General features: G+C 33.1%; 1 protein-coding gene across 2 annotated transcripts in view; it reads left to right on the plus strand.

Moving 5' to 3' along the window:
• DPP10 (dipeptidyl-peptidase 10 (non-functional)) overlaps nucleotides 1-16,149 on the plus strand; it is an 814,904-nt gene that overhangs the window by 760,899 nt on the left and 37,856 nt on the right. For both annotated transcript variants that reach the window (XM_010860773.1, XM_010860774.1), the window contains exons 14-19: nucleotides 417-508; nucleotides 926-973; nucleotides 4,488-4,609; nucleotides 5,926-5,973; nucleotides 15,553-15,651; nucleotides 15,759-15,828. In XM_010860773.1, the coding sequence (XP_010859075.1) occupies nucleotides 417-508; nucleotides 926-973; nucleotides 4,488-4,609; nucleotides 5,926-5,973; nucleotides 15,553-15,651; nucleotides 15,759-15,828 (479 nt within the window). The remainder of the gene's footprint in view (nucleotides 1-416; nucleotides 509-925; nucleotides 974-4,487; nucleotides 4,610-5,925; nucleotides 5,974-15,552; nucleotides 15,652-15,758; nucleotides 15,829-16,149) is intronic.

Raw genomic sequence — 16,149 nt, forward strand, 5'->3', positions numbered from 1 at the left:
TGCAAAGGTTAAAAGTATATAACACTTAAAATCTATTTGAAATGAAGTTTGTTCTAAAAGTTTTATTCAAAGCTATTCAAACCGTTTAGCTGTCAATCATTTAGATTAACGTTATCAAAGTCCTGTGTCTATACTAAATGCCAAGATGACTTCCTATGTCAAGGTGATGCTACCCATGTAGTCCTATGTGGAGATGTTTTGTGAATTATTTTCCTACAACATAGGAATAAAGGTACTGTCTTGCCTGTAACTATGGTTATGTGAATGTGTATTCATTCTTGAGATTAAAAACAAGAAACTCAATGTTAACTGAGAACTAAAGAATTAAAAGTGACAGGGGCAGTTAGCACTTTGGTATTGACCAGACAGATGCTATTTAAATAAAAGGGAAATCAATATTTTCTATTTCTTTGCAGAGTAAAAGTGAGCAAATTACCGTGCGGCATCTGACATCAGGAAACTGGGAAGTGGTAAAGATCCTGGCGTATGATGAAACTACACAAAAAATGTGAGCGTTTTTGATTCTCTAGTCAAGTTGGAAGTCAGTGTTGTTAAATGCAATCCTATCTGCCAGATTTATTTTTGCTTACCATGGTCCTAATCCAAGTAGCCTGGCCATGTAAAAAACAACCTTTAAGACTCTCCTGCAGCTTCACCCAGAAAGATGCTTACACAGACACATTTGCACAGACACATGCACGCACACACACACAGAGTCACACTCAGAGAGATTGTGAGAGACCATAGAAAAAAATGTATGACAACATTTTAAGAAAAGAAGTTTCCCAAATGGATCAAAGCCCTGCTGTTGAATAATAGAAAAGCTCTTGCCTATTCTTTGGTAGTTGGAAAATTCAAATGAAAACTCAGTGTTGCAAAAATTGATTGGTGCCTGAGGTTTGTGTTGTTTTTTTTTCATGGGCAGTTACTTTCTGAGCACCGAGTCATCTCCCAGAGGGAGGCAGCTGTACAGGTAAGCAGTGTGAGAGGACCTTCCTGCACAGGTTGGTTACTCAGGGGCCATCCACACAGCATAATCATAGGATGGAAAGATCTGAAGTTGCGTTTTTGGTATGACTAGGAGAGAGCCAACTCAGTATGACAAAACCTCATCTCTAGACCATTGTGAGCCTAAAGGTTTGCAACTGGAGTGGAGACCATCTTATTCCTCCTTTATTTTTCCCTCACTTGTTTTTATCTTTTCAAAATACCTTTTTTTTTTTTTTTGAGGCTTGCGTCTCTAAATGACACATACCACTAGCATTTCCTTATTTCCCAAATAGCTTTTCATTCTGCTATGCCTCATTTAAAGTTTTCAGTATATGAGGCCTTCCCTGATCAAACCAGTCGATCCTAAAGGAAATCAATCCTAAATATTCATTGATTCTGAAGCCAAAGCTCCAATACTTTGGCCACCTGATGTGAAAAACTGACTCACTAGAAAAGACCCTGATGCTGGGAAAGTTTGAAGTCAGGAGGAGAAGGGGATAACAGAGGATCAGATGGTTGGATGGCATCACCAACTCGATGGACATAAGTTTGAACAAGCTCTGGGCAGGATGGTGGACAAGGAAGCTTGGCATGCTGCAGTCCATGGGATCAAAAAGAGTTGGACAGGACTGAGCAGCTGAACTGAACTGAATTGGTGTCTCAGATGGTAAAGAATCTACCTGCAATGAAGGATACCCAGGTTCGATCCCTGGGTTAGGAAGATCCCCTAGAGAAGGGAATAGCTACCCATTCCGTATGCTTGCCTGGAGTATCCCATGGACAGAGGAGCCTGGTGGGCTATAGTCCACGGGGTTGCAAAGAGTCAGAAATGACTGAAGGACTAAGCACACATGCAATACTGTACACATGTGATTTATCCCTGAACAAATTAAAGCATTGTGGACATTTAGTAGAGTAGATCAAGTGGCAGTTTTTCTCTCCCCACTCTCAGAATGTGTAAAATCCATAGATTGCTATTTAAGCCAGCCATGGCCCTTGCTTACTAAAATAGAGCTGTGGACGGGGACTATTTTCATCTCTCCAATTTTCCCAGAGGAAAAGCTATATTCATAAAAGGGTTTAAGGTCATACCTATTTAGTATTAAAAATGCCTCCTCACTCAGAAAGCTTTCACCAGGGCTTCCCAAGAATGACTTTCATTTTTGTCTGGCAAGCAACTTATTAATTCTAGACTTCATATATCCTTTCTAATTTCTGTTTCACAGATCCATTTTTAAAGTGTCAAAACTGCCATGGCATATTCTCAGTGGAAATTCATCATGTTTGAAGCAGTGTCACCAGTGATTCTTACCAAGTAGCCTAGACTTTCCTTTGAGAGCAAAAATGCATGTTTCAAGTACCCTTACTCACTCTAATTCACTCACACACTCTTATTTATGCATAAATCACTGTCATCTGAAGTGAGCTGCTCCTCGTTTTAATCACATATCGCAATATGTCATTTTCACATTCTTTGTTTTTCTCTCTTAGAGTCTGGAACACATGTTTTCAATTCTAATGACTTCCAAAGGAAGAACAGCTATTTATTTAAAGAGACTGATTCTAATTTTAGCTTAGACATCTTGATTAAAGTATTGGTCACTTTCTAGTTTTGGTTACCTAAAACTTATCTTTCTTAAAACTTATATTGTGGTTAATATTGGCAATCAAGAATAATCCTTTAGAGAGATAGAAATACTTGACTGATATTTTATTTCCCCCATTTTGTAAAACTCTTAAAGAAAAATGAGTGTCAGAAAATTACATTTGGCTAAGTTCAGCTAATGGAGCTGCCTCATCCTCTTCTCCTTTTATTAGCCTAAAAATGTGATTTGAGTAATAATGAGTTCTTAGATTTGTGTGCTTGTCCTATGGGCTTCTCAGACAGTAAAGAATCTGCCTTCAATGCAGGAGATTTGGGATGGATTCCTGGGTCAAGAAGAGCCCCTTTGAAGGAAATGGCAACCTCCTCCAGTATTCCTACCTGGAGAATTTCATGGACAGAGAAGCCTAGCAGGCTACAATCCATGGGGTCACAAAGAGTCGAACATGACTGAACGAGTAACACACTTATGGGTTTCCGAGGTGGGACTAGTGGTACGGAACCTGCCTGCCAATGTAGGACATGTAAGAGACACGGATTTGATCCCTGCATCGGGAAGATCCCCCGGAGAAGGGCATGGCAACCGACTCCAGTATTCTTGCCTGGAGAATCCTCATGGACAGACAGCCTGAAGGGCTATAGGCCACAGGGTCACAAAAAGCTGTACATGACTGAAGCAAATGAGAACACACACATCTCTAGTGACTGAGGCAAAGCAGTACAACAGTCAATATATCTATGGCCTACACTACTGTAGAAGACTGGGTTATAATGAAAATTTACAACCAATAAATTTTTCTTTAAATGGCTCATCAAGTGCCAGTTGACTTGACTATAGATAATGTTAGTGTTTAACCCAAAAAACTCAATCATTGTCTTGTCCAGGTCCATAAAAATATTAATTGGTTGATTTAATCTATGGGATTAACAGAATCAGAATTGCTACCATATTCAGTGTCATAATTTTGTCTCAAAGTATGCTTTTCTTTATTTTTAGTAATTTCATAATCTAAATAATGAGAAAATACAAATATAAATTTTTAGGGAACTTGGATCTGAAAAATTATATGACAGAGTAGAGAGAGAAAAGTTAAATTCTGTGTGTGACTGCCACACATTCATAGTCTCTTGGTGGCAATATTTGTGCAATATTGTGACTGAAATAAACCATATACTTGAAAACTGGCTAAAATGGTAAATGTTGTTTTACCACAGTTTAAAAGAAAAAAAAACAAGGCTATGATTTATCATAAGGATGAAACTAGCTAATGCGTTTAAGTGCCTATTATATTGATCACTTTGGGTGTAAAGGAAAATTTGGGTTTATAATGAACCCAAAATGTTTCAAGTGTGAAGTTGTGACTTCGTGAAGTACAGTGTACTATGTGTTTTATTCCAAAATGAAACTGAGAATATTTTGTCCAGCCAAGTTTTAAAAAATGTATCATTAGCAGTGTTTTTGTCTAGCAGCACAGATAATTTATGATTATTCATAATTTATTAGTTCTCTCAACTAATATTATTGCTAGTGACTATGCTTGTCTGTGTGGGTAATTTCTTTTTAGACTTTACAAAAAAATATCTATAAAAATATAACTAAGAATAAGTTACATTGAGTCCTGGGAAAGTCAGTTTCTTTAAGGCATATATAACTATATACATGCTACATATGTGTATGTGTTTGTAATTTTAATTTTTTTACTGAGAAGAAAAATGTGTATGTCATAACATTAGTAATGGAAATTGACTTTGCATTTTTATGATAAGTGATAATTTATGAGGAACTTCAATGTAAGTAATACTGTAACTTCTTTATGTTAATATTAAAATAATGATACCACACATTTAAGTACATGGAACAGTAGTATTTCTCACTTTCTTCTTCTTTCCCCAGTGCTTCTACTGAAGGCTTATTGAATCGTCAATGCATTTCATGTAATTTTATGAAAGAACAATGCACATATTTTGATGCCAGTTTTAGTCCCATGAATCAACATTTCTTATTACTCTGTAAAGGTAATAGTTGATTTCTGTTAAAATTTATTTTATCAATTTTCTTTGATCAGTATCTATTACTATCAGTAGTAATGATTACCCTCGATCTATGATTTTATATTCCTTGTTTACACAAGTTTTTGTTAAAAAGTAATAAATAAGGGTTTTTGTGATATAAATTTTATCCATTACTTTATTTAAAAGACAAAAATTGGGAGTAAGTCAGTATATATACAGGTACATGATCAATACGTGCTATTTTATATGAATATTTTTAAAAAGTGATAAACATTTACATTAGCAAAGTCATCCTAGAATAATAAACTAATTTACCTAGACTTTAGGAAAAGCAATACTTGTTGAAATATTGGCTTTGTTGTTAAGAAATGGCTTTGTTGTTAATTCTTTGGGTCTAGCCTCCTTAAATTTTGAGAAAGTGTGTTCACCCCAGTTATTTCTTCTATATGATAATAGTATGCTAAGTCTTACCTAGTAGTATAGTATGTCTAGGTTATACTAGTAGGAATCATTGTACCTTTAATAGGATACTCTGATGAAATGGGAGATATCCTCTTAAAATGCAATGGATTGAGTGTTACAGCTTTAGCTGGTATCTTGTGCAGTCCTGTTTTAAGATACCATGAGGAATAGACCAATTCTTGCTCTTTTTCATTATTTTTTTCTCTTGACACCTTAATTAATCAAAAAAGAGAAGTACTTGTTTGGTGACACCAGAGAAAAACCATTAGCCTCCAAATAGAGTTCATTAGAGCAGTGAAGTTTCAAGATAACATCTTATAGTTACACCTGAATTGTCCAGTGTATTTGAAATAATATTCCAGTTAATATATTTTTAAATTAATATAAGATTAGCTCTGAAATTTAATTTGTCTTGTGGATGGAATATTTCTAATATGCATGCATTCTTTCTTTCTTGGCTGAGTGGTAAATAGAATTTAATCTTGGATGAGAGGGTAAAAGGTCACAGGTTTGGGAATCAACTGACAGATCAGTGACTATTCTATTAAAGACTAGAGAAAAAGACAGTAGGGTGCATTAGATTGGCTAAAACCATAGAAATACTGATGTATATGGCATTTTAGAGAAGGGAGGATCTTAGCAATAATCTTGTAAATAGTTTATTTCCCCATATGTTTTTACTTTTCTGAATAAAATATGCATAGAAAGGAGTGAAATCTAATAATCTGATTTCTATTTCATTATGTTTTAACTATGAAATGCTTACATGTGGAAAAAAAGAATTCTGTCATCTAGCCTTCCAACAGTTATTATTTAGATGTCTTTAAAATGTTTCTACATATATTTCTAAAATCCAGGTCCAGGGGTTCCAGTGGTCAGCCTACATAGCACAGACAACCCAGCAAGTAAGTACATGAACACAACAATGCAGAATCATGGTTGGCATCAGTCTTTGATATGATCTTATTCATTCTGAGTTTTGTACTCTATAGAACCTTCTTCAAAGGAGCCCTCAGATTGGGGAAAGAGGCATAGGTACCATCAATATGACATTGTGTGTGTAAGAGAAATAATAAAGCAAATAGGTCGGGCTGCCTTATAATTGGAGTTGGATCTTATCAATGTATGCCCGAAATGGGGTATCTTCTGTATCTAAATTGACTGAGGAGTGATTGATGAAGTTCATTTAGGTACGTTTCAGTCTATTGACCCATTAGGGCTCTGGTTTATTCTTTCTTGAACCTCATGCAGACTATTTCTCCAGATCAACACACTTATTTTAGAAAAAAAATATGAAAAATATATTGTTTCATATATTTTATATCCTATTTATTTTAGTTATCCATGACTAGTTTTACATATTCATTTATGTTTTTATGTATTTATTAAATTGTCCATTATCTATTGAGTGAAGACTTTATTAGGATATATGGCAGAGACTGGGTGTTCATTGCTAGTGAGATGTGGTCAATGTATTTAAGAACTTTAACAGAAAAGAGTATAAGCACAAACACGATTGAGCTGATCTGAAAACTGAATAGCCAAATTACTTCCTGACTCTTTTTTTCCTTATTTTCATCTATCCTTCTTTTCCTTCTTTCATTTAAAATTTTTATTTAATCAATACCCTCATGCTGTAATGATTTATCATAGACTATTATAATCTATTGTGAAACTTAGTCTCTCAGTCATGTCTGATTCTTTGCAACCCCATGGACTATACGGTATATAGCCTGGAATTCTCCAGGCCAGAATACTGGAGTGGGTAGCCTTTCCCTTCTCCAGGGGATCTTCCCAACCCAGGGATCGAACTCACGTCTCCCACGTTGCAGGTGAATTCTTTACCAGCTGAGCCACAAGGGAAGCCCAAGAATACTGGAATGGGTAGCCTACCCCTTCTCCAGCGGATCTTCCTAACCCAGGAATCGAACCTGGGTCTCCTGTGTTGCAGGTGGATTCTTTACCAACTGAGCTCTTGATTATAGGGAATCCCATAATCTATTGTAATTGAGGCTTATATTTATTAACACATTTACTCCTCAGAACACCCCTGATATTGTTAATTGCATCACCCGCTTTTACAGATGAGGAAATTGAGTCCCAAAAAGGTTAAAAAACTTGGAGAGAGTCACTCTAATATAATAGATAGCACAGGTGGGAATCAAATAAGACATGCTGACTCCAGAATAGGGTTTATGATCATCACTGTAAAGCTTATTATATTGTTTTTGTCTCTCTCATGACATCAGTTCAGTTCAGTTCAGTCGCTCAGTTGTGTCCAACTCTGCGACCCCATGAACTGCAGCACACCAGGCTTCCCTGTCCATCACCAACTCCTGGAGTTCACTCAAACTCATGTCCATCGAGTCAGTGATGCCATCTACCCATCTCATCCTCTGTCGTCCCCTTCTCCTCCTGCCCCCAATCCTTCCCAGCATCAGAGTCTTTTCCAATGAGTCAACTCTTCGTTCACATGAGGTGGCCAAAGTATTGGAGTTTCAGCTTTAGCATCAGTTCTTAGGTATGAATCTTACTTAAATGCTTTGACTTAAAGGAGAGATAATATAAAAATGTAATGCTGAAGGACAAATACAATTTTTAGAGGACAGAGGAAGAGTATTTACACTTTTCAAATATCACCATATGGAGACATCCAGCCTCAATGAAAAAGACAAAACTTCTAAATAGCAAATGGAGTTTTGTGTGATTTTGGAAATCATTTAGCACATCTTCTGGTTTCTACTTATCAGTGTAAATCCTAAAAAGATTATGGTAAGCATATTAAATCTGCTGAATATTAACACTGAGAGCAACAATAATGATAATAAGGGCAATATATTTGATAAAATGGAAAGAAGATTGAATTTCACAGATATAAAAATTAGTGTATAAAGTGAGTCTGTCACATATCTTTTGTGGGTATAATCTCATAGAATCTATTTCCTTGTAAAAAAACTAGCAAATGAATTTTATGTGAGGATGAGCTATATTTGCAACATAGGAATTAGTTGATAAACAACTATTTGTGTTACATTGCATATTCTGCCAAAATGATAACTTTTTAAAAATTTCCAACCTGAATTTAATTAATTATATCCTATTGTTAAAAGTGGATGTTGTTGTCTAATAACTTTTGTTACAAATTGTGACACACTTTTGTCTCAGGCAAATCTTTCATATTTTCTCATTTATAATTCTGTTAGTCTCAAGATCAAGAAAATAAATGGACTGTAAACAGTGATCAGGTTCTTAATTTTATTTTCTAAAGACAACTATTTATTTATATAAAATTTAAATTTGATTGTAATTAAGTTTTTGGGTTAATGGATCTTCAGGTTAATCTTTATTAAACTAAGTGAAAAGTTAGAGGCTCAGTTAAGTCTGACTCTTTTCAACCCCATGGACTGTAACTCACCAGGCTCCTCTGTCCATTCTCCAGGCAAGAATACTGGAGGGGGTAGCCATTCCCTTCTCCAAGGGATCTTCCCAACCCAGGGATGGAACCTAGGTCTCCTGTATTGCAGGCAAATTCTTTACCATCTGAGTCACCAGGGAAGCCCCTGCTAAATGAATGAATTAGTCATAACTCATTTGGGGACCACGAGAAGTACAATAAAGCATCAAAAGTATATTGAAAAAATGAAAATAAAAAACAAATGTGAAAACCCTTTAAACTCACCAGTTATCCAAAGATGCAAAGTAAAACACTACCAAATATTTTTTCCTAACAAATTAATAATATCAAAAAATTTACATTGCTAATGAGGCTCTTATAACTTGCTGGTAGAAATATAAATTACAGTAAATCTTTTGGAAAAAAATAGCCATAAGCATTAAATCTTTTGTATCTATTTACCCTATATTTTTCTTTTTTATTGGTTTATACTGAGAAGATAATTCTAAGTAGAGAAAATTACAGATGTACTACTGATAATAGTGAAAAAAAAAAAAACACAAATAATGAAAGGTGGGATTTGTAAATAAACTTTAATGGCGTATTAATTTGTGTTCTGAATATCTTTCATTAGTCTTTTCAGAGCCACTCTTAACTGTTTTTTCTCTCCCATGGTCTCTACCCAAGAAAGATGTTGTTTTGATGACTTAAGTTCTGCAGCTATTTACAGCCAATTGGATTCAGCTAACGCAAATCCTACAGGTGACTGAAGAGAGGCAGAAAAGTGACTTTGGAGTCTGTATTTCTCCAGCATTATCCCTGTGGAGTTACCCAGGCTGCTGTGACTCTTGGGTGAAAGTCACAGTGGGTCTTTCATGCAACCATCTCCAAGTAACTGCTCTCTCTGACCTACACACCAAACCACTGTCATGAGCCTGGGTTGTGGTACTATCCCTTATGATCCCTGTGCCATTTTCCTATATTTGTAAATGGTCCTTTATTAAAATTTCATCAAATTGTTCTAATAAAGTTGCCATTAGTTCCCCACTAGGATTAAAAATAAAAATATGTTTTTAAAAGTCAATTATTCAAAATTGTTTAAGTTATATTTCTAAATGATTGTGCAATTCAAATACTTATGCCACTTTAAAAAAAGTACTTAAAAATGCATATAAAAATTCTGGAAGACAACATTTGCAAACAGTAAAAAGTCTTGCATTTATGTGGCAGCCTTTCAGGTGATTTTTTTCTTCTCTTTTCTTGAGTACTTTCCTAATTTTTTACAATGAACATATATTACCTTTAAAATGAAAAAGAAACCCTTCATTAACATGTTCAGTGACTTGGAAAATGTATAAATATGCAACATTTTACTTAGTATTTCAAAAGTCCTTTGTCTTATATTTCTATGATTCTTTTCCTCTTTTATATTTTCATTTTTCCCCTTAATTATTCATTTATGCTTTATTTCTTTTACTTTAATTTACTTTTAGTCTCTTTCCTTTCTTCTTTTCTCTATATTGTATATCTTTCTTCTCATCCCTCCTTATACTTCCTTTCTACTTTCTTATCTCTCCCTCTTTTCCTTCTTCCCAATTTTCTGTTCTCACTTTATCCTCTTTTCTTCCTCAATCCCACAATTATATCATGTCTTAATAGTGTCTTCTCTTTATAAAGTTTCACAAAACTTTGTATGAAATATGTTTTCTGAAAATATCATGAAAAAATTGTTTGCTTTTGAAAATGACTTTATTATCTTCTGTATTTTTTCCTTAAATAGAATTTTATTTCTCTGTGACCATGGATTGATTTTTTCCCATGAGCAGATAAATATCCTTTGATTTAGAAGTAAAATTTTCAGCTACCTCTTATCTCATGTAATTTAATTTTTCCTGTTCATTTTTGGTAATAAAAAAGAACCATGATAAATTATTCATATATTACACTCATATCAATACCTCTAACTCATTTAGTCAACTAATCATTTTAATACAATAAACATATTTTCCACTTTAAAAATCCTTATCCAATAAGATGACTTCTAGTTAAAGGTGTAAAGGAAAAATTTAACAGTCTGTAAAAACTGCCGCTTATGTAGTTAACAAATATCAGATGATTTCTTTTGAATCCAAAATGAATGCTTTTATCTATGATTAGGTTTATTAAGTGCATTTTTATGACAGGTCTTAAACATTATAAATTCTGAATCCTTAACGAAAGTATATAAAGTTGAAATGTTCACACTTTAAATTTTATAATTGAGTGTTTGGGATAGATTCCTTGAAAATATACTATTATTTAAAAATCAGAAATTTCTTATATTAAGTCGATAGAAGAAATCTCTGGAATCAGCTAATTTCCCAAATTCGTATTATAGAAAGTGATACTTATTTACAGGAGAGGTGGTTTAATGTGTCTGAAATTCACGCAGAATTCTCAGTCCAAAGCAAGAATCAGAAAATGTAATGCTTGTAATAGAATAAAATAATTTCTCTGGTAGAAGTGTGCACCTTTCAAAAAAAAGGGGGGGAAATCAGTGGAAAGCATTTCTGGAAGAAAAAATGTGAATGCACAATCATGACACATGAAATATTTACATTTGCAAGATAAAAATTGTTCAATGTGGCTGGAACAAAACATTTAAGATAAAAACAAAAGATATAGGCTACAGGGCAGGCTGGAGCCAGATCATGAAAGCCTTATGTTTCATTCTAAGGAAATTGTATTTAACAATAAAGTATCAATGATAAGCCATTGACAATCAAAAATAAATATTCTTACCTGGCCACAGAGTACATGGAAGTAAACATGGCCTCTTAGCCAAAAGACAGAAAATAAAATAAAATAAAATAATTTTTTTTTTAAAGCTGTGTAAAATACATGAAATAACACCTTTCAAACGTGGGACAGTAGTCATGATAGGGTCCTGATTCCTGAATAAAAGGAAACCAATGAGATTAATGTGGCAATTGCCCTGGCTTTCCGGCCAGAGTTATTTTCTGAAATCCAGTGTAATGAGGAAGAATGAAATAAGTGTATAAGAGTACCTCAGAAACAATGGAGACAGAAATCAAACTCTGAAGGGTTGAAGCTTTTGGAATGTTGGGAGGGTAGATAACACTGGAACAGATTCCCTGGAGGCAGAGAAAGAACACCAGGAATCTGCATAGAGCTGTGGGGGATCATCTGTTGCTGAAAATACCTCGCTGAGTATGCATAGGAAGATACTTTGTGCTTGGGAAAGCTAGAACTCACACAATGCTGGGGTATATTAAAGTTCCAACTAATCAGAACACTGGAATGTTTAGAAGAGATCCCAGAAGAGTCATGCCTTTTGTAGTATAGCTTAACAAGTCATAGAACAAGGGTCATTCAAACTCACACTAAATAAAATATTTTTAAAAGCTTTTAAATAATTAAGCTGACCTCCAAATAGCTTAAACATCTGCTATAACAAAGACCAACAATTTATAAAAGAACAGAACAATGTTTAGAACTCAACAATATAAATATCACAATGATTAGAATCCAATAAAACATTACTGGTTATGTAAAGAAGCTAATAAATATAACTAGCTAGAAAAAAGAAAGCCAGTGAATTGAGACAGATTCAGATATGATGAAAATTATGGAATCCCCTGATGAGTACAATAAATGGGCAATTATAAAAATATTGAATGATATTAATAAAAAATGAATGTAGTGATAAAATAAATAGAATATATTTTAAGTTTAAATATATGAAATTAAAACTTTACAGAAAAATATTGCAAGCAAATTAAACACTGCAGAAGAAAATATTAGTGAGTTTGAAACATTATCTATAGAAACTTCAAGACAGAGAAAAATGATGAAAGAAATGAACAGAGCCTAGTTAACTTAGGCTAATATCCATATCTATAATATTTTAAACTCAGAATGGAAAAATATATTTGATGAAATAACATCCAAATCCAAATCTGATGAAAAATATGAAATTGCTCAGCAAACCTCAAGCAGGATACAAAATTAAAAAGACATCCACACATGATATACATAGTAAGAAAGCCAAGAATGACTGCAGACTTCTTATCAGAAAAAAAGAATGGAGAAAAATCTTTTGAATACCAATGGAAAGCAAAAATAAAACAAAACCAACCTAGAAAAACAAACTTTGAAAATATCCTTCAAAAGTAAAGCCAAAATAAAGAATCAAGAAGAATAGAAACCAAGAATCTTTTGTCTTCAGACTTGCATCTTTAAATAACACAAAGATCAAAGAGGAATTTACTTATTAGAAAAATAATTGGAAAATATTTGAGCCAAATGAAAATGAAAACACAACTAATCTGAATTTAGGGATACTTAAAATCCCCTGGATAAGGAAATGGCCACCCACTCCAGTTTTCTTGCCTGGGAAATACCATGGACAGAGGAGCCTAACAGGCAAGAGTCCATGCAAGTCACAGAGTTGGACACAACTAAACAAGAACAAAAACATCGTGATTAGAAACAGGTTTATGTCTCTAAATTCTTATTTTATAAAAAAGGGAAATCTTTAAAATCAATCATCTAAGAGTCTGCCTTAAAAAACTAGAAAAAGAAGAGCTAAAGAATAGAAAGTAAGTGGAAGGAAGGAAATTATACAGTCAGAGTGGAAATAAATGATATAGAAAATGGATTGACAGTAAACAAAACATATAAAAACTAAAAGATTTCGTAGAAGAATAAGTAAAATTGATAATATTTTAGATAAAGCCATAAAAGGAAAAGTGCACCATCATTTTCACTAATGAAATAGACGATGTTAATAACAGCTTCTACAAATGTTTGATGTAGATGATAGTAATGGAATATTATAAGTAGTTTTAATGGTAGTAAATTTGACATCTTAGAAAATGGGTAAATTTCTTAAAAGAAAAATTGCTAACCACTCAAAGAATATGTATAATATATAAATATCCCATTATCTATTAAAATTTTTAATTCACAGTTAGTACTCTTCCCATAGAGAAGGAAATGGCAACCCACTCCAATATTCTTACCTGGAGAATCCCATGGACAGAGAAGAAGACTGGCAGGCTACAGGCCATGGGGTCGCAAGAGTTGGACATGATTGAGCAACTAAACCACCACTACCACTCTTCCTAAAAAGAAAATTCCAGTACCAGTATCTTCACTGGTACATTCTGAGCAATATTTAATGTACTAATACCAAGCTCACACAAACTCTCAGAAAATGTAAAACCAGCATTGACCAGGTTCCAAAGTCAGCATAGATATAACAAGGACAAAAAAATAAATTTTTCTCAGAATATTGATGCAAAATTTCTTAACTAAATACAAGCAACACAAATCTAATAATTTATAAAAGGGTAATGACATTTAATAATTAATCAATGCAACTTACTATATTATTCTGTCAACAACTCAAAGGATTTAGAAAAAAATTATAATGAAAACAATAATAATAAGGTAATAATAATAACTGAAAAAGAAGAAATAAATGATTTAACTTAATGATTGTTATCTACAAAAATACTAAAACTGATATCATATTAATACTTGATGTTGAAGACAATGCATTTCTCCCAAGACTGGGTAAAAGTAAAGAGTGTTTGCTATCACTACCTCATTGTAAATTGTATTAGAAGACTTAATGAAATAAGGCAAGAAAAAGAAATATAGGTGAAAAACTTACCTTTATTTTCAGAAGATATACTTGTAAACAAAACAGAAATCAAATAAAAAATATGGAATCCACATATACTCATAATAATTTTAGATATAATGAAGGGATTTATCATGATTATAGTTTAATATACAAATATCACCTATTTTATATACTATAAGGCAATGCAAAATGTAAAAATAGATCAAAATAACCATTTAAAATATTGTTAAGAACTATATAGGATAGTTAAGAACTATCCTATAATACATGTAATAAATGTGTCAGTCTTCTAGAATGAAAGTAAACATTTCCAAAAGAAATTAAAGACTCAAATATATACGTATATACACATATAGTTATTTATGGATTAAAGAGTTCACCATTTTTATATATAAAATATCCCCAATAAGTCAATGTATTTAACATATCAATCAAAATTCCAGCAATTTACTGATGCTTCTTTCACTTCATGTTTTGTCAATTCTTTGTCTCTTTTTCTTTTTTGGGTGTTTTATTTTTTATGTTGTCTATCACTATATTGTCAAATATAGTTAATTAATCTTTTCTTCAGCAGTATCTAGTATGCTATTAATCCCATCCAATATTTTTAAATCTTAGATTTTATAATTTTTATGTGCCTCAAATTTTTCAGTTTTTTAGTTTTAGAATTTTAACTTCTTTCTTTTTAAACTGTTTTTTTTTTTTTATACTTCTCCCTATTATCCTCAGTTTTGTTTTTTTTTTTTAACTTACTGAACACATGGAATTTAATTAAAATATGCTTTAATGCCATTGTCTATCCATTATACGCATCTGTGGCATTTCTGGGTTCTTTCTATTGAATAAAATCTGTACTCATCAAGGGTGATGTTTTCCTAATTTTTGCATGCTTAGTAACTTTGTATTCAAATTCAGCCACAGTGACTTTAAGTCATTGGATGCTAGATAGTTTTGTATTATTTTCAATATATTTTTAAGCAGAACCATAGAATGATCAGATTTACATTTTGAAAATGTAAACATAGTTCCAAGTATAGGGCAAACTGGGGTACAATTTCCTAAAATTAAGGAAGGCCCAGTTAGAAACTATTACAGTAATCCAAGAGAGAAATTATGAGAGGTTAATGGGTGCCTAGGGCTTCCCTGGTGGCTCAGATGGTAAAAATCTGCCTCCAGTGCAAGAGACTTGGGTTCAATCCCTGATTTGGGATGATCCCCTTAAGAAGGGAATGGCAACCCACTCCAGTATTCTTGCCCACAGAATTCCATGGACAGAAGAGTTTGGTGGGCTGTAGTCCATGAGTTTCCAAAAAGTCAAACACAAATGAGTGACTAATACTTTCACAATTAGTGCCTATCAAATGGTAATGCTGGATAATTATTTGTGTTGTGCTGATTCTTAATCTAATTATTTGCACTATCCTTTCTGATTTATAGAATATTTTATTTTGGAAAGCAATTCTATGCTGAAGGAAGCTATCCTGAAAAAGAAGATAGTAAAGTCAGAAATTAAAATGCTTCATATTGACGACTATGGTAAAGTTTTGTGCATGCTTCATCATTCAAGAACAACTTTCTCTGCACCTTAGAGTTTTACATATAAATGACTCTCCATCTTTAATATTTTGCTCTTTCTTTAAAAGAACTTCCTTTACAGTTGTCCTTTCCCAAAGATTTTACGGACCGAAACCAGTATGCTCTTCTGTTAATAATGTAAGTATTTTATTTGTTTTTGAAATAAAGGAATCTAAAAAGTTTAGGGTTTTTTTTGTGTCTCACATGCCAATATTCTGATTAAAAAACAACAGAAGAAATCCCATGTGTGTAGTTAAGCAGGACAGCTGTCAGTTGTGTGAGTTCCTCAAGGACACCACCGCTAAATAATATGGAAGTGTGTATAATTGTTTTTGCTTCTTGCATCCCAAACTGAACTCAGTGTTACTCCTGGGAATAATGACTCATACATTTAGTTTATGGATGTCTGATTAGCAATTGCTCAAGCTCTACCTTCCCTTTGTTTTTTTTTTTTTTTTT

This window comes from Bison bison, unplaced genomic scaffold, assembly GCF_000754665.1.
Source record: "Bison bison bison isolate TAMUID 2011002044 unplaced genomic scaffold, Bison_UMD1.0 scf7180017864471, whole genome shotgun sequence".
In the NCBI taxonomy this organism is placed as follows: domain Eukaryota; kingdom Metazoa; phylum Chordata; class Mammalia; order Artiodactyla; family Bovidae; genus Bison; species Bison bison.